Below are 24,630 nucleotides of genomic sequence, written 5' to 3' on the forward strand. Positions count from 1 at the left end.
TGAATCAAACAACATCTAGCTATCCCAGATACTTGGGAAAGACTTGATAGGTGGACAAAAATGCCAAATCCATCCTAGACATCTGGCTGAGTGTGTGATCAATAGTAATTTAATTCCTGGGACCTCTGGGCAGTTTACAATTGTCAAAGCATTTAAAACAAAGAACAATTCAAAAATAGCACAAAAGAACAATGATTGAAAGCAAACAAACAAACCGTGGGAGGAGAGAAGATGAGAAAAGGGCATCAACCATCCTCTCCAAAGCCCTGGGCAAAGAACCAAGTCTTTTAAAGCCTTTAAAAATCCCAGTAGGGTGGGAATCCTGAATCTCAAAGTTAACCTCATTCCAGAGGCATGTGGACTTGTTTCCACAGAGGCTTTTAAGAACACTTTGAAATGCTATGAAGGCCTTGGTTGACTGGTTGGTTGGATGGATGGATGGTTACTTCATGAAAATAAGGAGATATGTGGGGACCAAGCATGTATAGGGAAAAGTGTCTGAGATTTCTTTTCTTTCTACTATTAGTTGACATTTTATTCACAGTGTTGTTACTAATTGGAAAGTAGAACGAAAGGGAAAGTAGACGTTATCCTGGCCTAAACTTACTCTTTTCATTTGCCTTTTCATTTACTGCTCCATTGTCATGCATACAAAAACACATGCAGACTTGTAAAATAGGTTATAATGGAAGAGAGATAAATTTTGGTCTTAGTTTTCTATAGTTCATCAGCTCATCTGATACCGGAGAATAATTCTTAGGGGTCCATGAGGAAGTTGGAATCAAAAGAGAAAGTAAAACATTAGTCCAACCTTCCAGCTTAAAAATGTAGCCTTCTAAAACAGGGTCCCCCCCTCTCTCTCTCTCCCTCCCTCCCTCCCTCCCCCCCCTCCCTCCCTCCTTGTGTGTGTGTGCTTGTGTGTGTTTGTGTGTCTGTGTTTGTAAAGGTAAAATGGTCTTAGGTCTTTTTTCATTTTTAAATTATTTTTATACAGCTTATCAAAATATAAAATAGAAATGAAAAGTGGGAAAATGGGTAAAGGGTAAAAAAGAAAGAAAAGCATTGCCTTTTGATTCTTTTTAACCCAGTAGAATAAAATAGCACAGCCTCAACTTTTTATTTTTACATACTTATCATGTAATAGCCAATTCTACAACAACAAACTCATCTAATCAGCATAACCCAAAGTTTTCTCTTATTTTTCTAAAGAACAAAGTCCAGTAATGCTTTCCAAGTAGAAACAAAGTTGGATGTATTATTTTCTTTGATTAGAGCAGTTAATTTAAAATGGTGTCTTAGCTCGTGTAGAAGTTTAAAATACCTAAACTCTCCTTTATATCCTATTTTTTTTCTATTGAGGGATGGAAGTTAAGGAGCAAAATGTGTCCCTGTGTCAAATCTCAGGAGATAAAAGTCTCTTGCATCAAATTAAGTGTTGTGATCTGGAAAATAACTGATGATCTATTATGACAGAGAGAATCATATCTGCCAATAGCCAAGATGAGGTATCTTTGTGCCTCCTGCTTCCAATCAATCAAAAAGTCAATTTTCATTAAAATGTAATAATTACAGCTATAGTTGTTTTAATTAATGGCTGAAAACAGGTGTAGTTATTAAAATTCATATTTTAATTGTTTGTTACATCTTAAAATACCACAATTTTGAATACCCTCCAAATATGTCTATTTCTGGACTGAGATTTAAGCTCTGAGGGAAAAAAAGTTTAGATAATGTTAAAGTTTGTTCTGAGTGGAGCAGCTTATAAACCCGATGTCAACTCTGAAGCTGACCTGACCAAAGCCATCTTGGAGCTTCTGTGTTGCCACACTGGAGCTGAGGGATAGGGAGGTGGGATTAGAGATAGCTGGGGTTTTGTAGCCAAAATAAAATACTTTCTCTTGGGAACCAAGGACGTTCTCATACCTGGTCAGAGGAAGGAGTAGTAATGTTGCCAGGCAACCAGACAGTGCCTTGATTGGACCATGTGATTGATTATTTGGGGAGGGGGAAAACTTTTACTTTTAATTAGGTGAAAACCGTGGGAACCTTCAGAATCGATTTTCACTAGGCTGTGTCAATAGGACATATCAAATAAAACTATTCTTTGAGGAATCTACCTGCCTCAGAGTTTTGTTTGTTGTGGGTATGTTACTTGGAACCCTGACATTAAACTGACTCAGACACCCAGCAAAATAAAGTGCAAGGGACAACAGCTGTTTAGGACACCGGTTGTTAATCTGTATTATTTGTAATTCCTAGGCAATTTCCAGCATTTAATGGGCAAAATGAATATCACATCCAAACAGTGTTGAATAAGGCTCTGCAAGTTTAAGTGGATTTAATTTACGTGTTAGGAAATACAATTTGATATTTCAGCCAGGGACAACAAAAGCAGTGTTAAAATGTTCTTAATAACATTTTAAGATACAGGCTAATTAGTCTGTACATAATTTGCCTCTAAATTAGATATTGCCACATAGGGTCTAAAATGCAACGTAGGGTTTTTAGTAGTTGGTTCGGAGATGTAGTTGAATTACCAGGGAGCCAAAACAGGGGGAATTTAAAAGGAAGCATTAGTATTATAATCAACTTGCCGAGCAATAATTTGGTTATAAAATTCAAAGAAATTCTGTTTATTTGTTCAGCAAAAATAGTACAGAAATTAAATGCCTTATTCATTAAAAATGCATCTACTAGTTAAGTAGGGTTGTTGTTATGGTTGATAATTATACTTAGGAAAGTATAAAATATGGTTTTTAGGGAAAGGGAAAATTTGGTAATTTATCAGAACTTTATTACATTAATTAAAGAGTACTGAATTAATGTAGTGCTAAAATGCCGCAAATATATAACCATATAATATATTATTCAATGAACTATTTTGTAAGTCATATTAGTTCTCCTTTTTATTTCTTCCAATGCAATGGAAGATTGGAAATAAATTACATAAAGGGACTTTTGACTATCTGTGTAGATGTCTGCCCAGCATCAGGATAACACTGCAAAAATAGATCAAGACCAAATTTGGTAAGAGGGAATAAAGGATGACAAAAGAAAATATGATTTTGAAAATGATCCCAATCCAGTAAATGGTGCAAAAATTATTTCTATAGAAGAGGCACTTGGATTACATCTCAGGAGGTAGCTGATTATTCTGTTGTAAGCCACTCCCCTTATTTATATGAGCAAGAGGAGAACTTTTGCTACCCATCTTATGCTTCTTAGTCACGTGTGTGTCAGGGTTCCAAGTAACATACCCATTGCAAACAAAACTCTGAAGCAGGCAAATTCCTCAAAGAACAGGTTTTTTTGAATATGTCTTTGGCACAGGCTTGTGAAAACCAACTTTGATTCTTCCCGCAGTTTTCACCTAATTAAAAGTAAACGTTTGTCACTTTCTCAAAACAATCATTCACATGGTCCAATCAGGATACTATCCAGTTGCTAAGTGACTCCAGTCCCCTCCTTCCAAGCACCTGCAGGAATGTCCTTGGTTCCCAAGAGAAAGTATTTTGTTTTGACTACAACACCCCAACTATCTCCATTTCCCCCCCTCTCCTTATCCCTCTTCTTCAGTGTATCAGCACACAACAGATGCAACAATGAGGGCATAAACAGAAATATGTAGTAAGAGCAGAATCCAACTGACCTTCAATGGGGAAAAGTGCTTTACCCTCAGAATTACTATTTGGTTATAAAAGAAAATTTCTGCCTTGCTTCTCCTATTCATCTCCCAGTCACTGTTAACATAGAATATGTAATCTCTTCATAACATATTATACATACTTAAAGAAACCAGCTTCTTATAAGCAGCAGTTACTCGCTTCCATTTAATAATGATAACTTCAAATTTAGCATGATCTATTGGAATATGTATCTGGTATTTGTTTATTTTTTTATCTCATTTGATTTATTGTATATCTCACCTATTATTTTTACAAATAACTCAAGGTGGCAAACATATCTAATACTCCTTCCTTCTCCTGTTTTCCCTACAACAACAACCCTGTGAAATGGGTTGGGCTGAGAGAGAATGATTGGCCCAAAAGCATCCAGTTGGCTTTCTTGACTAAGCTGGTACTAGAACTCACGGTTTCCTGATTTCTAGCTTGAGGTTTTAACCATTAGGCCAAACTGGCTCTTGGTCATTGTATCCTTTCCCACTCTGTCATAACTGCTCTGGGTTCTCCCTCAGAACAGGATTTGCCTATTGTGACCTAGAGCTGAGGTCACAAAACAGAGGCTGAAACAGAACCTGTCTCCATGATCCCTCTGAATTCTTTGGCTCCAATCTCTGATGCTCAGCCTCTGAGGTATAAGCAATGCCATCACCATCGAGAGGTGTAACCATATGCTGAACACTAGGAAAGCACAGATCTCAGGATGGAGTTTTTGGTAGAAATCATCTCTCGGGAGTCAAAACGATGATGAGCATTAGCTGAATCTGGGAAGGAGACAGAGGTTAGGATTTTTATAAAGTAGCATGGTTGGACTCAGTGCCTGAACTATTCCCCTAGGTATTTCAAGCTCTACTAGGGCCACAGCCACTCTTCTAAATTAACCTTTCTTATAATGCTTACTACCTTTGGATTCACAGCTGGCTGGAATAACTCCTTGGCACTATCTCGAACAGGATTTTTTCTCAACAGCCAGATCCTGTCTGACTTCTGCTTCTAAAGGCATAGCTAGCAGTTTTGCAGTTCAAGAAGCATGGCCGCCATTTGACAGTGCCCATCCACCAGCAAAGAGGATATTGGTAGGCTGCTGCTATCCAGGATTCCCTGCTCCTGCCCCTCAGCCCTGCCCCTCATCCTAGGACAGTTTTGGTGAACCTTTTCGGCACTGAGTGCCAAAACAGGAGCGCGCGCACATGGGAGAGCACCAGAAACCGGAAGAGCAGCTCCCTGGCGCGCATGCTGGAAGTGCCAGAAACCAGAAGAGCTGTTTCTTGGTGCACATGCACATGCCAGGAAGCTGAGCTTCCGGTTTTTGGTGTGCGCATGTGCACTGATCACCTTTTCAGCTTTGGGCGCGCATGCGCACGCAAAAACCAGCTGGCCAGAATGCATGCACACACCGGAAACTGGAAGCTCAGCTTCCAGCGTGCGCATGTGCGCCAGGGAGCTGCTCTTCTAATTTCTGGCACTCCCACGCGCACAAAGACCAGCTGGCCGGTGCGCACATAGAGCAATGGGCGATGGCTGGCATGTCCGGAGAGATGGCTCTGCATACCACTTCCAGCACGTGTGCCATAGGTTCACCATCACGGTCCTAGGAGCTCAGCTGAAGAGGGCCATATAAACACAGAAAGTGAACCAGGTTTGGCTTGTAGGCTGAATCCTGTTCTAGAACTTTGTTAGTTGACTGTCTTCATCCCTGCACATATTTCTCTTGTGTGACAGATATCCCGCCCCCCCATTTGCTTAATCTTACAGAAATTTCTAAGATAGAAAGGAGGCTTAAAAATGTTGGTTGTAATGGGGAGATAAATTACCATTAAATATATTTTATTATAATCTATATGTTATATGTACTTACCTAGGGTTCAAAATATTCCTCTGGGATCAGAGGGCCCCATCACATTAGCTTTTTGTAAGGCACTTAAAACCTGGCTATTCCCCAGGTTGTTCCTCTAAGCATTTGGTCTGGGACATTAAGCATCTATGCTGATTAAGTGGTTGTTGATGTGTTGTTGCCGGTGTTTTTCCTGGATCCTAGACGTTGGTTATTTAATGGTTTATTATTTCATGATATTTAGGTTTCAGCTTTTGTATGCTGCCCAACATCAGTTGCTGATATGGACAGTCATATCAATCATCAATCAATCAATCAATCAATCAATCAGGCAAAGGTCAAAATACTGATTCTGAATTAAAAGGAAGAAGGTGGGAGCAGGATGAAAGTTTATGAAAAGATTGAAAGCTGTGAATAATATACCATATCAGGCATATTACAAAGGGCCATTATCAATGGTCATCCTTAGAGTAGAGCTACAGCTTCTTATGTATTTGTTTGTTTGTTCATCAAAGCAATATGAAAAAAATAAAATAATAATGTTGGTTGACTATTGGCACAATTAGGGAAATTACATCTTGGATTCCAAATGGCAATAATATGGTAAAATTTCTGGAATCTCTTTGCTATTATATAGTAGTTGTTTAGATTTTTGCAACCCAGATATGGTTATGATTCAATATGCAATAATTATTGTTTACTAATTTTTTCACTTTTTTGGTACTGTATGAGAGAGACTGGCAGAGCCAAGGGAAGATTTAAATGAGGCATCAGTTTAGTATTGTTACATAGTCACAAAAGAACAAAGTCCCTTGAATGCCATTGGCCTTTATCTAGTTCTGTCTAGGTGGAATCCATTAGCCTGAGAAGATTCCTGTGCATAGGTTTTAGCAATAAATCCATAAATTAGAACCTTCATGTTTAGATTTGACAGGTACTTCAACATGTGCTTAGTTTGTAAATCTTCCTGCATTTTAACTTCTTTTCTCAAAGTAGAGTAATTTTAAATTGCATGTTGCATGTTATGTACAATACATCAATGTAGTTAATTCCTATATACAATTAAGGGCAAATAATTGAAAAATGGCTTACATAGGTTATATTTGCTAGGACTATTAAATACAGAATAACATAGTTGGAAGGGACCTTGGAGGTTTTCTAGTCCAACCCCCTGCTCAAGTGGTTGTCCAATCTCTTCTTAAAAACCAGTGTTGAGGCATCCACAATGTCTGGAGGCAAGTTGTTCCACCGATTGATTGTTCCCACTGAAATTTCTCCTTATTTCTAGGCTGATTCTTTCTATACGCTAGGAATTAGTAGAATGAGAGATTGAGATTGAGATTCTAAATCCACCCCATTTGTATTTTGCTTCCTTCCTTAGCCATCTTTTAAATTTTAATGTTAATATCTATTATTTTAATATCTCAGTTTTTATATTCTTTTTAGTTTGTTATAAGTTGCCTAGAATGGCCCAATGGTGAGATGAGTGACATATAAATTTAATAAAGAAATAAAAAAGAAAACAGCAGAATAAAATGGATCAAGAAAAGGAAACATCTAAGTAGATTCCCAATCATGTTGTAAGATTGACTTATTTTACAATATGTCTCTTTTTCTGAGTGAAAGGTAGTTCAGTTTATCTTTTGCCTAAGTAGATGTTTCCTGTATCTATCAATGTAATGCATTTATGGAATTATTGGTAGTCAATTAATGAGTTTTCCTTCAAGTTTTTCTTTTAACTCTTCATGCAGTAAAATCCGTAGTTTAACTGCATGCTATGTGAAGATCTTGTTTCTGGCCAGAAACCTTTCTTATTCTGTCATTCCATAATGTTCTGCATTGACTATTCATAATTGTAATTCTTCAAGGATTTGTGAAGCTTTTCTTTTCCATTACTTGCTTCTATTTTTTAGCTGACATGTTGAAGTAAACCATTTCATGTGTCTTTGTTGGTCTATGTCTCCTACATAACAAAATAATCCTTGTTTAAATGTAAACTCTTAATGATAAGCAGCAATAGCTGAATTTTATGAGAAAAAAATATAATCTTTTTCTTTTTACTATACCTTAAGACTAGAATTGCAGGGCTTTTTTTATATATTGAAAAGTATAATTTTACCAAAATATTTTTTAAAAAATTATGCAAGCATATTATCTATGAATTTATTACAGGTGTTTGTGATTCTTATCACTTACAGCATAATTCACTCTTATGATCAGACTCGCATAGTTCTTCCTTTGTGAAAATATGTGATGGAAAAGTCGTAATTACTAATACTATTACTATGAAACATTGCACCTTTTAAAGTGTAATATTATTACCTCTATTACAATAGGATATTTTAATCTGAATTTCCCCCAACTTCCAAGAAATGAACTGAAAGACAAAAAACCACATGCCATCAAAACTGGCAGGGCAAGCTACTACATATAGTACATATTTACATATATTACTACATATAAACATGTGGTTGGGTAATGAAACATCAGCAAACAAACTACCAAGCTCAGAGAGCACCAAATATTCTCCAGAACTTAATAACATTTTAAAAAAAAACAAAAATTCGTTTCAGTTTGACTAAATTTTACTTAGTTTATTATGCATATTGTGTAATTCCCATAGAATTAATAGCACCAACTCTTTCAGATGTATAGTTCTATTCAGATAGTATTATTTCAATTATTTGTTATGTTGAAGTAATAACTAAGTTAATATTCCTTTCACTATGACAGATATACGGCATATGGCAGTTGACTGGCTTACGGGCAACTTCTACTTTGTGGATCATACCAGTGACACAATCTTTGTATGCAACTTTAATGGAACTGTGTGTGTTACCCTGATTGATCTTGATCTTCATAATCCCATGGCAGTTGCTGTGGATCCTACTTTGGGGTAAGATACTTAGAATTATAAAATATTTATTTAATATAATATTTGTATTTCCATATGAAAAAGAAAAGAAATAATTGGCTATTGTGATTATTTCTCACTTGGAAAGAATAGTTGTTTTTAAAAATTAAATAACATTTGTACTGATTTGAACAAAAAAATATCTGTCTATCTATCTGTCTGTCTGTCTATCTATCTATCTATCTATCTATCTATCTATCTATCATCTATCTATCTATCTATCTATCTATCTATCTATCTATCTATCTATCTAATATCTATCTATCATCTATCTACCTATCTACTATCTACCCTTTAATATAAAATACAATAGAAAGAGGTATGGTAGAATATTTATCAGGCCATATCTAAAGGAGTAAGCAGTTAAATCAGGGGTGTCAAAGTGGCAGTCCACAGGCTGGATGCATCACACGCAGGCAACGCCTACCCCAGCTCCATGAAGGGAAAACATGTCACGATATGTCATGTGATGGCAATGTGGCGCTGTGAGTTTGACACCCGTGAGTTAGATTGATCCCTTTCTAAAAAAAGTACAAGTTTATTGTTTTGAATAGAAGTTATCTTTCTATGCTACACAGAAAATCTGGTTTTGACATGTGATGTTGAAAGAATATGATATATGATATTAGGGAATCATATATATTAGGGAAGAAACATTTTGTTCAGGTTTCTTTATTTTAAAAAATCTAGTAGTATGACTAAGTTGTTGGACACATTTCTTTTTATCTTAGGTAAAGTATGGCAGCTATTTTTCTAGTATACTGTGATTCTTAAGCCTTACAGGAGCAAGTAAGGAAAAAACAAATGCATTTTTTTAACTCTGTTCATGGTTGCTTGCTGGATATAAGAGATCTGCAGTGCTATCTGCCATACATTTACTTAACAATAAGCACCAGTGAAATTAGTGGGATCTGTTTGCAGGTGTTTCCAGCTGTGTATGACTATAAAGGTTGGTAAGATATCTTACCTTCATTTCTGAAATCCACAACTAATATTTATTTCTATCCCTATTGCTATTATGTGATTTACAACTGCTTGTGTGTTCTTAATACAATAGAGAAGAAGAAAGTTGTCTTTCTAGCTGTGATTTGAAGAAAAAAAAAAGGAAGACATTATTTTGGACATGAGCTATAGTGATTTAAAACATGCTTAAATTACAGAGCCATTATAGTTACAGAAATGATGAGATGGAACTTCCTTCCATTGTCCTAATATTAAATGTTTACATTAGACATTGTTTTATTGGAGAAATGCACAGACATTCTTAGGGCCACCACTGGACATTGTATTGCAACCAGGATATGGAAACTCTGGGAAGTGTGTGTTAATTTAAACAATGAATAAACATTCAACCTTAATGGGTTGGCAAAGTCTTGCTTTAGATTTTTAGATTTTCTTTATCCTGACCGTATGTATGTATGTATGTATGTATGTATGTATGTATGTGTGTATGTGTGTATGTGTATGTGTATGTGTATGTGTATATGTATATGTATATGTATATGTATATGTATATGTATATGTATATGTATATAAAGTGTTTTTCTATCGCGTCACCTGGTCTGCCCCAGCATGTGGGAGCCTTTTATTTTATTTATTTGTTTGTCAAACATGTACAAGATAACAAGTATAGGTATGAATGTAAACATAAACAAAGGAAGTAAATACAAATAAATGGGGACAGTAAGACAAGGACGGTAGGCATGCTGGTGCGCTTATGCACGCCCCCTTTACGGACCCTTAAGAAGGGAGCGAGGGTGCTTAAATCACTAGACCAAACTGCCACTGATATAAAATATTATTCAGATATGCCTCCATAACTGATTTTGGTTTAGAATAATCTAAAAATTTCAGAATGCAGTAGAATTTGAAAAGTAATTACTTGGTTCCTCTGTTATTTCATTTTGATATGAAATATACAAAAATATATGGCACAAGAAGAGAGGGAAGCTACAAAGCAGATCTGTTAAGTTAATGTTTCTCAACCTTAGCAACTTTAAGATACACTGACTTCAATTCCCAGAATTCCCCAGCCAGCATGGCGGGCTAGGGAATTCTAGGAACTGAAGTCCACACATCTTCCATTGTATTAAGTCATCCTTAGACCTGCTGATTTTCTCCAGATAAGCAGAAAATAGAATTTTGCTTTCCTTCCCTGCCTTCCATCCCATACTCCAGACTAAAACCCAGAATATTTACTGCCATTTGTCCAAAATACATAGGCCGCTTTATATGTCAATTAAATTTTATCTCTCTGTAAATCTGTGACTTTCAAACTTGATAAATTTAAGATGTATGAACTTCAACTCCCAAAATTCTCCAGCCAGCCCACTGCCTAGGAAATTTTGGGAATTGAAGTCCACACAACTTAAAGCTACCAAGTTTGAAAGACAATGATGCAAATGAAGTAGTTTTGGATTAAATTGTCATATGGAACTCCTGTTGGGAGCATCCTAATGCTTCTGAAGAGTATTTCCATACTTCAGGTTTTATAGGGTGGTTGTTGTTGTTGTTGTTGTTGTTTTGTAAACCGTAGTCAGAGGAAAATCACCATGACTCTTTTTGTTTATCACAAGTAAAGAACTAATGGGATTACACTTAAAAGACAAGGGGGAAAATCCATTGCCAACTTTTATTTATGGGAAGACTAAGACTTAATGAATGAATAAACAGTATTAAAATAACCATCCCAATCTGCTAGAGCATCAGTTTAAAAAATTGTACTGGCATTTAAAAAAAAAAAAAACATACCTAATAGATAATTAGACAGATATGCATATTCTTTTTTTTAAAAAAATAGAAAGTTTTGAAAAGAGGCAATGTTGTTTCATTATCTGATCACCCTGATAACTACCAGATAGATATGTTAATAATGATTAGTTTACTACATTAAATATGAACAGGTGCTTAATGAAAGAGGTGAGGATTTTGAAGTAGCTATTTCATCTATGTTTACATTGTTTTGTAATACGGTTGTAGCAGCTGTATGCCATAAGATTGCCTTTAATAAACAGCAAAATATTTACTGGAGAAACAGCTTGTTATCCATATGTGGACTTTTGTCACTCTTTTTAAACCTCTGATTGAATATTAAGATGAATCATCACAATAGGCTTAGCTGTGACAAGAACAGCTTGTGTGCAAACCATGTAAAGGAAGCTGTATAATATAATTTTCGAGCAGAACAACAGATGGTAAACTCGACTTGATCTGACTGGAGTGATGTTCCTAAAGAAATTAGTATAAGTTATATTTAAGATGATTTGTTTAGTAATTCCCTTAACAAAGAACAACAATTTTCAAATCATCCACCAGCTTTTTCAAATTCTTTTGTTTACATGATGTATTTGGATTTTGTTTGATGAATTCTAAATGATTCATTTCTCAAAGGATGTTGAAGTGTTCCTTTATATATATATATGTATAAGCAAAGTTTCCCTGGTAGAATTTAAGAAAATATTCTGTCTGTAAATATAAGAAAAATGTGATGCGGAACATTTTTTTAAAAAAAAATACTGTGTGGAACATTTATCTTAATGTTTTTCCCTACGCTTCCAATATTTCTCTATGTACAAAAAAATGCAGTATTTTAAAATTAATCTATACAGGTTTCAAATCTTCAAAGAAAACATAGCTGTCTAGTTTTACATTGAATACTGTCTCAAACAATAGTGACAGAGTGGAGGGCTGTTGAAAATTTAGTAATCTGTGGTCAAGTACATGCTCTTAACACCGTCAGTTGTTTTGCTGGTCCTGGATCATCTACATCAGGGGTCCTCAAACTTTTTAAACAGGGGGGCAATTCACAGTCCCTCAAACTGTTGGGGGCCTGGATCGGCTGGGAGGGCGTGACTAGGTGGTCATGTAACTAGGTGGGCGTGGCTAGGTCATGTGACTGGGTGGGCCAATTTAACAGTCCATTGAACAATGCACAGAAATTAAACTTTAATTTGTTTTGCTCCTGGGGGTGTTTTATTTGCTTTTGTTTGCATGTTGCTCTTTTGGTTGCATTTTCTTTTTACTAGATCGTTTTTTCAGTTGTTTAGGAGTCTAGTAGTCCACTTCAGGAAACTCAGTTTTGCAATTCTTCTCAGCCCCAAGGACCTTGAGAAATCTCTCTCTGTCTCTCTCTATCTGTCTCTCTCTTTCCTTCTCTCTCTCCCTCTCTTTTTCTATTTCTTTCTCTCTCTTCTTCTCTCTTTCTCTCTCTTTCTCCCTCCCTCTGTCTGACTCTCTCTTTCTTTGTCTCTCTCCCCCTCTCTCCTTCTTTCTCTCTTTTTCTTTCTCTCTCCTTCTCTCCCTCTCTCCCTCCTCTTTCTCTCTCTTCCATTCTTTCTCTCCCTCTCTCTTTCTGTCTCTCTCTCTGTCTGTCTGTCTCTTTCTTTGTCTCTCTCCCTCTCTCCTTCTCTCTCTCTCCCCCTCTTTCTCTCTCTTTCATTCTTTCTCTCTGTGTATCTCTGTCTCTCTCCCACTCTCTCCTTCTCTCCCTCTCCTTCTCTCGCCCTCTCTCTTTCCGTCTGTCTGTCTGTCTTTTTCTCTCTCCCTCTATCTCTCTCTTCCCCCTCTCTTTCTCTCTCTCCCCCTTTCTCTCATTCTTTCTTTCTCTTTCCCTGTCTCTTTCCTTCTCTCTCTCCCTCCCTCCCTCTTCTCTTTCTGTCTCTCTCTCTCCCTCTCTTTTCTCCCTCTCTCTCTTTCTGTCTCTCTCTCTCTATCTTGTGGAGGCAGTGAAGGTGAAAAATGGGCCATTTTTGCCTGTTTTTTGCCTCTTCTAACCCCCACCCACCTTCAGAAGCATTCTGCAGGCTAAAACCAGGCAAAAGTGGCTCGTTTTTTGTCCAAAAATGGGCCATTTTTGCCTTTTTTTTTGCCTCTTCTAACCCCCCCCTCCCACCTCCACAAGCATTCTGCAGGCTAAAATTGTTGAGCTTACCTTTTGGTTCCAGCCTGCAGCTCTCCCGAAGGCAAGTCCTACAGTCTGCTGAAGGGTGGGTTGGGTGATGTGGGCGGGGCAATCTCGTGGTGCTCCGCGGGCCAGATTAATTGGTTCAGCGGGCCACATGTGGCCCACGGGCCATAGTTTGAGGACCCATGATCTACATGTCCTGCAATCTCACAATGTCACCTTTAACATCTGGATCAATTGATTCCCATTCATCTGTAGTTCATTAGCAAAAAAACTACACTAAATCCAATTTTCCAGTGGAATTTTGCAAGGCAAATTTGCAAATAATTTTTGTTTCACCTGCCTTCTGGCTCCTCAACACTTCTGACAGAGATTAAGCCATTGAACAGAAAATGTTTCACCCTATAATTTTCATTGCACACTTAATAAATTGAATATTGACCATTTTAAAACGAACACCCATTGCAAATAAATGCCCAGTTGTTGTTTTTTTTAAACAGCCAGTAAATCAATGGGATGGGAGGTTGGGGAAAAGAATAGAATACTGAAGCTGGTGATGTTGATGATAAATTGAGAATAAGTTTGAAAATGATTCTGATGGTCTGACAGAATTATTGTAAAACAGAATTATTGTAAAAGTATCGTAAGGCATGTAATGCCTTAGTTATCCCAAGGCATCTTCCTATGGTATTATTATATCATGAGAAATTTCAAATGAATAAAGGACAAAGTATGATGTGATACGCTTTTTGTACAATAATGGAAGCAATACTGAATATATGAAAAAATGAAACCTTACACAATATGGATCATAATCTGATTGTCCTAGGGTCAATATAATGGAAATACTCCAGTCATCTGGAACGAACAAGATTTTACTGTTAAATCTTGTATTTTTGCATAATATTGTCATTCCCTTACTTTATTTGCCTGAAAATAAATTGATTTCAAAATAGAAGATAGGATGGCAGCAAATATTATACAACTGACAACATGAGCATTGTTTGGCAATAAAGAGATGGGAATTAAGTGCTGCCTTAGCCATGAAAACTGGCTGGGTGCCTTTGGGCCAGTCACGTTCTCTCAGCCCATCCCATCTCACAGGGTGGTTGTTGTCGGGAAACTAGTTGGAGGAAGGTGTGGTGGATATGTTTACTGCCTGGAGTTATTTGTAAAAATAGTAAAGGTGGGATAAAAGATAAACAAACAAACAAACAAACAACCCAGGAGCAATAACATAAACAGAGGCTTGTAATAATAAATAGTGGTTTCTCTCTATGAAAAAAATATACATACATGTACTAGGCAAAGGTCAAACAATCAATCAGCAGCTACAGCAGGGAAGCACACACGGAAAAAGAGAGAAACACCCTCACAGGTCCTCTCTTATAATAAAGCCTCTTAAAGTGGTAACAGTTAAATAACCCTGTTGACTCATTCTTCATCATTGCATCGTTTCAGTATTACAGCATTACAGCAGCTGTTCAGCTATTAAATCATCATTACCCTGACATAAATAAATAAACAAAGAAATGAATACAGTCACATGCAAAATGATTATATATGTCTAAAGTTCCCTGAAATACTTATCTTGGAGTCACTTCTCAAATTTATATATTTATTTTATTTATTTATTTTGTGAAGTATGTATAAGATAACAGATATAATTATAAACATGATTATGAATACATGAAATGGAGACAAATAAATGGGGACAGTAGGACAGGGATGGTAGGCACGCTGGTGCGCTTAAGCACACCCCTTACAGACCTCTTAGGAATGGGGTGAGGTCATTAGTAAACAGTCTAAGTTTAAAGTTTTGGGGATTCGGGGAAGTAACCACAGAGTCAGGTAGTGCATTCCAGGCATTGACCACTCTGTTGCTGAAGTCGTATTTTCTGCAATCGAGTTTGGAGTGGTTTACCTTAAGTTTGTATCTATTGTGCTCGTGTATTATTGTGGTTGAAGCTGAAGTAGTCATTGACAGGTAGGACATTGTAGCAGATAATTTTGTGTACTACACTTAGGTCAGACCGAAGGCAGCATAGTTCTAAGTTATCTAAGCCAGCTGCAACTTCCATAACACTCACACAAGCATGCAAATGATATGGCTTCCCTTGTGTTTAGCAAAGCAGCTGTTCAGGAGCTTTGAGCATTTGCATTAAATGTGAAGCCAGGATGCAATGCTTATGTTAAAAAAAAAATAGCTGCAACAGTAAATAAATGAAAAGAATGGATGATATTCCAGTTTTCTTTTTTATTATTATTATTAATAGAGGGCTGACCATTGCCTTGATACAATGTAGAAGAAAGATTTGTATCTACTGCACATTAGGAAGAAAATGTACCCCTTTGGGGTAAAGCTTACAAATGATCAGGAAAACTTTATTTTGCCCTTTTAACCTGCAAGAACTACTAGGTCAGACTGAAAGCGGCGTAGTTCTAAATTGTCTAAGCCCAAAATTTCAAGCCTAGTGGCATAAAGTATTCTGTTGCGAGCAGAGGAGTGGAAAACTCTTCTCGTGAAATATCTCTGGACTCACTCAATTGTATTAATGTTCGATATGCAGTGCAGGTTCCAGACAGATGAGCTGTATTCGAGAATTCGTCTAGCAAATGTTTTGCATGCTTTAGTTAGCAATACAATATTACCAGAGAAGAAGCTACGTAAGATTAGGTTAACAACTTAATGTCTTTTTTGGCAATGTTGTTACAGTGGGATTTCACTTAGTAGTGAAGTTAACTTGTTCACATGTACGAGGTCATAATCAGGGGCTTTGTAACATAGTAAGAGAATTTCTCTTCCTTTTTCAAGTTTCATTCCAGGATGTATGCATTTAAAAATAAATAGTTTCTTAGAGGGCAGCCTACTATAGCTAATGATTGAAGCCATTTTTGTAAACTTCAAGAAACTTTCAGGAAAAAAAAGAATCTGAACAGGATAAACCCTGCCTCTTAAAAAGGAAAAACTAAAACCCAATAAGAAAGTAGACTATGGACATACAGCAAATACATTAATGCAGAGATGTGCTGAAGTGTGGAAAAACATCTGAGTCAACCCTTGAGAAATCTGGAAATCAGCCAATGTATAAATATTTCTTTCTGAGCAAGAAATGATGTTATTGAATTACACATCTGTAATACTTGAAGCCGTACTGTCGCAATGAAGGTTTTTTGTTGTTGTTGTTTTGGGGTTTTTTACTCCAACTTTGAAGTGAAAATTTATTCTACAGACTCCTTGGCATCAAGATTTTTCTCACTGCTTTTTTACCATTAGCCCTTTCCAGCAATGACTATCTCAATTCCTGTATACAGTTGTAGGGAAAATTCTGTGAGATAGATGGGAAGTAGGCTCTCAGCTGTTGGAAGAGATAAAGAGAAAGGCGAGAAGGTAGGGGAAAGGAAGGCAAAATGGTTGATATAGATAAGGAAGTAGTAACAGTGATATTACAGCCATTACTAAATAGCTACTCCCTGTGCAAATTTGCTACCCGAACCATATGTAGCAGCTGCAGTTGAATTGTTGTCTCCTAGTCATTCAGGGTGATGTTTGAGCAATATTGAAGAGAAAATGAAAATTGCCCAGAAATGAAATGTTTTCTGAAACAGTGTAAGTCTCCTTGGTTAAGCTTTCGGATTAATTATGGCCTTTTGAAAGGCCATTAGCTTCTCTTTAAAAAAAAAAAAAGCCAGTCCAGTGCTTCCTACATGAGTTTGATATTTTTATGGTAGTCATCTAAAATATTTTATTTCTTTTAAGTTTATTTTTGCCTTAGAATTTATTGTCAGAATGCTGCATTGTATAGAAATCAATTTTGTAGGTTCTATTCTTTATAAGAATAGAATTTCATTTAATAAAAGTGACATCTATTTTTTACTGGATTTTGCACTGACTTTATCATGAATAAATTATTGTGTATCATTTTTGTGTAATGCATTGGAGTAATTGTTCTAATCCATTTCCATCAATGAAAAGCTTGTTATCTATTGTTTCATGTCTTAGCATTTGAGTTATTTCCTTATACATTAAGATAATTGAGTTTTGTTCCTTTCAGGCTAAAGCAATTGTTGAGAAAACAGATATTTGTTAGATTTTCCTATGATATTGTTAATTTCTGATGTAATGTGGAGGCTCAAAAACAGATAAAGGTCCCAGTGATTAACCTTACAACGTCATTACTTTAATATCAGCCTTCATTAAGCTATTTCAATCCTATTTAGAAATAAATTTTAGTAACTTGAGCAAAGGATGCCACCCATAACCTACTAATAGTTTACAAATGCAATATAATGAAATAATAAAGAATTACTTACATAATATTTCCCCACAGAATATGTACAAATAGCTTTCATATTTAAGGGCAATTTTTTCAAGTTAGAGGATATTCCTTTCAGGTAAATATGAGCTTTGACACCTTATTGTAAGAATATACTGGGGTTCTTTTTAGGTTTATAGGACTAGTGAATCAATTCTGTGGTAAAGTTTGAATTAGTGTGCATTTATTATTGTAAATATACACGGTAGGAATCAGAAACATAGTGAATCATGAATCAAGTATGTCTTTATTTATTTACATGATTTATATGGCTGCCCACCTCACAGCAGTGACTCTGGCCCGAATACAAGGATTAAATCACTAACCATGACATACATGGCACCCAAGGATAAAGCAGTGACCCCATTCGTAGAAAAACACATCAACAACAACAGAGTTTATCTAACTTCCTGACCCAAACACCTGGGCAAACAGCCAGATGTTTAGTGTCTTGTGAAAGGCTAACAAGTTCAAGAGCATTTTGAGGGGGTGGAGCTGGATGCTATCTATAGGACAGGTTCTGCAACAAAGAGGACTGAAACAAGGTCCTATAAAATGATATTTGCAAATGGCAGCAATGGCAAAAGTAGCAGTTTGAATATCTTTAAGCAAGAATAGCTTACCTATATAACACGTATGATACAATGAGGCAAACTCAGATAAAGTGAAAATGTTTGATGTAAATATAGTAAGCAGAAGCAGTTTTATTGTTTATGAATAATTAGATGTGATCACAAGTTAGGTACAATGGGATGGAACCTAGAACTTACTGCTTTTCTTTTTTTTTTTCCGAAATGACCATCATTTTACATAATGACAAATGGTGATATCAATATCAATATTTATACTTGGAATTTTATAGTGATTTACAATTATCTCTCAAGGTATAATGACTTTAGATTTATAATTTTAATTAATCAGTGAAATAATGATGTAATACCAGTATGTTAATGATTTTTATATTTTATAACAATTGTGAATTATGTTCATTTACTCATATTTTATTTTCCATCATTATGTCTTTTCCTGTTGGCTGTTTTTCCATGTGTGTACTAATTTATTTTATTTTTAAATGCTTTGAAATATTCTTTGTTTTAAATAAAATAACATTGTTTCATTAAAAGAGAACTGGAGCATTTAGATAACCAGAATTTAGGTACAATAACTAGAATTTAGATATTGAATACATTTATTCATGAAGATTTTTAATTAAGTCTAACTCTGCATATACATACGTTAAATTGGCTCTATAACTATGGCAGTGGTATGAATAATATATTTTATGAACATTTTTCCTATTAGCAAGAATTTCCTTTTCAATTTAATTATGAAAGTATTCAAATATAAGTATTTTTATGAAAAATTGATATGATAGATATAATATTAAATGAATGTCCAAAATCTAAGTTTGATTGTATAAAATTAAATATATGAAATATTTCTCACTTTCTAGGAGTGAGCATATATAACAATTAGAATTTTTATATTATTTAAATACACATTTATTTTCAGAAAATAAGCATCCTATTCATCTGTGCATTTTTTAAATATTTCTTTATATGAAAACTAATGTTATATTTATTCAAAAGAAGGAACTATTTGTTTCTATGTATGTGGGATGTAATGCTTGTGTAGGAATATCCAAAACAAGCAAAGCAAAAACTGTTGAAAAATGGGCAAAAAATAATTTTATCTTTTGAGTTAACTTTGTTTCTAGTTAATTTCTAATAAAGAACAAGTTAACAAGATAAAAAAAAATGAAATGACACAGTATGAGAACTATTTTTGTTTAAAAAAAATATTATAGATATATTGGAAAAACAGTCTAGAAAATTTATTAACAGTAATGAAAAATCAAATACTCACCTTAATCTATTTTGTATAATAATGTATTGTCTGTTTCACTTCATCAGACTGTAATTTCTTTCCTTTTGATTCTCTTAATCTAATAAACAATGTTAAATGATTCTTGTGTTTCTAGACACAAAATTAGAACTACCACCACCAGTCCTTATATCGTTCTATTTTGCAATTTATTATTATTCTCACTTGGGTGCAGATATGTTACTTCTCATTAGACACTTAGGTTTACCTTGTTGTCAGATATTTAAAAAAAAAAAAAAACTTTTACAGGAAATAATTGTGAACAAATAATAGGGTATGTAGTAATATCCAATAAATTCTAACAAAAGACCTAGAACAAGAGTAATAACTTATATCCACGTTTTATAGATTTTAGTTTGTTTTAATCATTAAATAACTTGGATGGCATTATCTCCAAGAAGTTGTTTTTGCAAATACAAGTCCGTGAGCCATGTACAATTTTGGCAATGGTCTTGGCCTAGAATATAGGTAGTCCTCAATTTACAACAGTTCATTTAGTGACCATTTGAAGTTACAATAGCATTGAAAAAAGTGACTTATGACCGTTTTTCACACTTATGACCATTACAGCATCCCCATAGTCACATGATCAAAATTCAGATGCTTGGCAACTGACTCATATTTATGAGAGTTGCAGTGTCCTGGGGTTATGTGATCACCTTTTTGTGACCTTCTGGTAAGCAAAGTTCAATGGGGAAGCCAAATTCACCTATCAAATATCTCACTTAGCAACAGAAATTTTGGGCTCAATTGTGGTCGTAAATCGAGATTAGCTGTATTCTAATCTTGGAGGGTATTTACAAATCCCCACTTGAGATTGGAGGAAGAACTCCTAAAAATTGTGGCCACACATTCCTGGACAGACTCCATAACATATACCAGTGATGGCAAACCTATGGCACGCGTACCAGAAGTAGCACACAGAGCCATCTCTCTGGGCATGCCAGCCATTGCCTGTTGTTCTTCTGGGTTCCGGCCAGCTGGTTTTTGGGCGTGTGGGAGTGCCGGAAACAGGAAGAGCAGCTCCCTGGTGCGCATGTGTGCATTGGGAAGCTGAGCTTTCATGCCAGCAGAAACCGGAAGACCAGGTGACTGGCGCGCATGCGCATGCAGGAAACTGGAAGCTCAGCTTCCCAGTGTGCGCATCCACACCGGGAAGCTGCTCTTCTGGTTTCCAGAGCTCTCCCTTCCCACGAGCTCTCCCATTTCGGCACTCAGTGCCAAAAAGGTTCGCCAACACTGACATATACAATCTGAGCTTTCTAGGAACTCTGAGAGAAGCAACAACCAAGTATTTGCAGACATTAACCTGCTTTAATTTATGTCCATTAATCTGCCAAGGACACTTCATTGCATGCTTAGAGAAGACCATGGCTTTGTTCTTATAAAAATTGGCAGTGAGGTTTTCTTCAAGGAGCAATAAGGGGCCAAGGTTCAAAAATTAAAAAGAAATAATTTTGAATTCTTCCCAAGTTTGAATTTAGCTTAGCTCACTAGCATATCCCAGTTCAACCCTGATCTTCCAAATGTCCCTTTAGCTCAGAAATAGGTCACTTGTTATTTTCCAGATACTTTGTACTCCCAACAATCCCAGGCAGAGATGATAAAAGCCATAGTCTAAAACATTTGCAGGGTATCATGCATTGTATATATGACATTCAAATGAATGTCATAATATAAGTATCTTTTGGAGATGTACTGTAGTACCAATAGAACTTGGTATCCTAGTATTTAATCAATGATAAAATTGATTAAACTGACAGTATGAAATTCTATAGCTTTTATAAAATCAAACTTCACTGTATTTAATTCAGTCATGAGCTCAGATTATTTTATACAATAGTTGTATTCTGAATCCTGAAAATCTTGATAATAAGAATGGTAGTGATGATGAATTGAATGTAAGAATGTAAAAAGTAAATCAGCAAATAAATGAGACTACTTTCAATTATAATTTCTGTGAAATAGATTTATGATTCATTTACCAAGTGGATATATTTAAAGTCCACCAGATTACCAATAAACCCACATTTGGTCTGAAAATAGAAGAACAATTCTAATAGCGAGGAAATGGAGAACAGTTGGTTCACAGCAAATCTACCTAAGACTTTCCTTGATACTTCCAGTTCCTCAGCTGGGATGTGTAAAGAAGTGGCAAAATAACTTCCATATATTGCAGTGTAAATTGTTTCAGTGCATTATCATTATTAAAAGAAGCTGTGAATCTAGCTAACAAATATATTACCTCAACATATACTATATTAGTATATACCTATGGAGTCAGCTCAAAACCTACAAAGTACTATACTTTAGCAAGATTCCAGATCATCTTCAGAGATTATGAAATAGATCCAAAAAAGATTGATCTGTAATACCCATCAGATTTTCAGGTTCTAATAATGACATTATTAATCATTAATAGTGGGATCTTGATTTTTTAAGGAATAACTTCCCCACTATGAATAATCCAAATATTATTGCAAATATCATGAACCCTACTGAACATCCTTAGACTTGGAAAGATACTTAAATGGGGAAGCAAGAAAGCATTTTATCTTTTGTGATCCCTGCTTTTGGAATTTTCTTTCTACCTAGCCCAGATTAGAAGTCTACCTACTTACTTTATTAAGTATTTTATTTACTTTATTTATTGTGCCATGTAACGAATATAAGCAGGTAAGTGTTTGAGTAGAAGGTTGGACTAGAAGACATCCTTCCAATTCTTTTATTCTGAGTATCTTTTGTTAGCAAATCATTGTATTTAACAGCATAAAATATATTCAGTATATTATATACTAGAATATTTTAAAAATACTTTATTTAAAACTTTAACTAAATTTTCATCTGTTGATATTAACCTGCCATTTTGCTTCAGGAATAATGCCAACAACTAAAATTCTTATTTGACCCTCACATTTCTATGAGACTGAGTTTAAATTTCTTCCACTTTTGTTGGTTGTTATTTTCAATTGTGTCAGAAAGTTTTATACTAGCTCAGTAACAAACAGAAGCTGCTTTGACTGTATAGCCAATATCACCAAAAGAGTATGCAAGAAGTGTTGTAATTATCATCATTGTTCTCTCAGCAATTGTCTAGAGCCATTTAAAATGCAGATAGAGAAATGTATGAAGGAAATCTGCTTAGAAATTACACTAATAAGCATTTTTGTTATACAAACATGAGAAGACATGCATAAACTGCTGTGAAAGTCAGGGAAAATCGGAGAACTGGCTAACAATAAGAGTTCTTAATACTAAGATTAAAAAGTCCCCAAAGAGCGAAATCATCTGTTGTACATAAATGTAAGACTTATTTGCTAGATGCAGAAAATTAATGTAGTCAATTAATCTGAGCATCACAATGACTTGAAAATGAAAACCAGTGTACCCATACTAACCTTCATCCATTTATATATTCTAGATTATTTTTGCAACACTATTTTATTTATTTATACCCCTACAGATTTTAATTTGTTATATTTATCCAGCCATAGTTTTTAACATGATTTTGCTATGTATGTATGTAATGTATGTATGCATGTATGTGAGAGGGAGGGAGGGAGGGAGGGTCAGGTCCTAGAAATGTTTGAAAATTAGTGTGGATAATTTCCTGTTTAATTTGCACCCATCTCACTTCCAGTCAATCTCAATAACAAGATCAGAGAAAGCAATCATGGCACTCAATGCAGCTAACAAAAATTACAGCCTCGTGTATATGTGTACATCAGCAAGCATCAAAATAGCAATAGCAGTAGAACTTGGACTTATATACTGCTTCACAGTGCTCTACAGCCCTCTCTAAGTAGTTTACATAGTCAGCCTATTGCCCCCAACAATCTGGGTCCTCATTTTACTGACCTTGGAAGGATGGAAGGCCGAGTCAACATTGAGCCTGGTGAAATTTGAACTGCCAAATTGCAGGCAGCCAGCAGTCAGCAGAAGTAGCCTGTAGAACTGCATTTTAACCACTGCACCACCGCGGCTCAAATAATAAACTGGGAAAAAAATGAGACTAAAGGCAGACCAAAGCAGGAAGGAAAAAGAGAGAAGTGAACAACAGGCAACAATTTACATTTTCTGAATGACAATCTACATTTATTAAAGGCACAGAACTTTCAAAGCCACTGTAAACAATGCTAATTTGTACGGACAGCCCCAAAGGGAGGGGAATTTCCTATTTTAATACATTTTTACAATATAAGAACCCTCAGACAATGACGGCAATGTTACCAAAATTAAATTCTGGTCATATGTCACTGTCCCTTCTCTCCAGTCTTTCAGAACCTATTTTGAAAGTGCACAGAACACCAAGAAGAAAACTAGAGAAGAAGATGGTGTCTTTGAGCTATTGGACAGAGGACATTTTCACATGCATCATTATTAGCAGCCAGGCAGCATAAGAGATCTCATTTTGGTGCTTCAGTTGGAGATACCTTACTTTTTGAACTTGTTTTATTTTCTGACTTCTGAAATTGTTCGGTCTTCTTGAGGCAGCTCCAGAGTTGGCAATTCACGCAGGCTTAATAAATATTTACCATCATACTTTTCTTTAACCTATTCAGAGCTATCCATATGATGCCAAATCAGATTAGTATAAATAGTATGTACATTCCTTGTTTACTGAATATACAAAAACAAATAAATCGTGAACAGGAATATATTAACTTCTCTGGAAGGAGCCTAAATAATTTTGAACATACTGAGAAAAATTGGCAGGAAAGAGCATTAAAATATTGTATTTCTTTTGTCGGGACATGATATTAACATTTGAAAACTTCCTACTTCTAAACACTGTAATGTCACGTTCCTAGCTTTCTAATCAGACATGCTGGTGAACACATGAATTTTAGGTACTGATTTCAGAAATGTAGAAATATGATATAAGGACTATATAAATAAAAACTCATAGTTGTTGAATTTTCATACCATTTTTTTAAAAAAAAATGAGACAAAGGTCTGTTTCTTAAAGTTTGGGCAACCTTGAAAGTCATACCCACACAAACACAGACACACACTGAGACTCATGAAGCAAAAAGCAACAACAAGCACCACCTTTCAAATAACGTAATGGAACTAGAAGAAAATGTATAATTTTGCTC

At 35.4% G+C, this 24,630-nt stretch overlaps 1 protein-coding gene across 1 annotated transcript in view; it reads left to right on the forward strand.

The window, feature by feature from the left end:
- The window catches only part of LRP1B (LDL receptor related protein 1B), a 989,801-nt gene that overhangs the window by 599,543 nt on the left and 365,628 nt on the right, over positions 1-24,630 (forward strand). Inside the window, exon 7 of the mRNA XM_070957016.1 lies at positions 8,248-8,410. Coding sequence (XP_070813117.1) covers positions 8,248-8,410 — 163 coding nt within the window. The remainder of the gene's footprint in view (positions 1-8,247; positions 8,411-24,630) is intronic.

Source organism: Pituophis catenifer, unplaced genomic scaffold (genome assembly GCF_029215685.1).
Source record: "Pituophis catenifer annectens isolate HBS135680 unplaced genomic scaffold, rPitCat1.0.hap2 SCAF_1, whole genome shotgun sequence".
NCBI lineage: Eukaryota > Metazoa > Chordata > Lepidosauria > Squamata > Colubridae > Pituophis > Pituophis catenifer.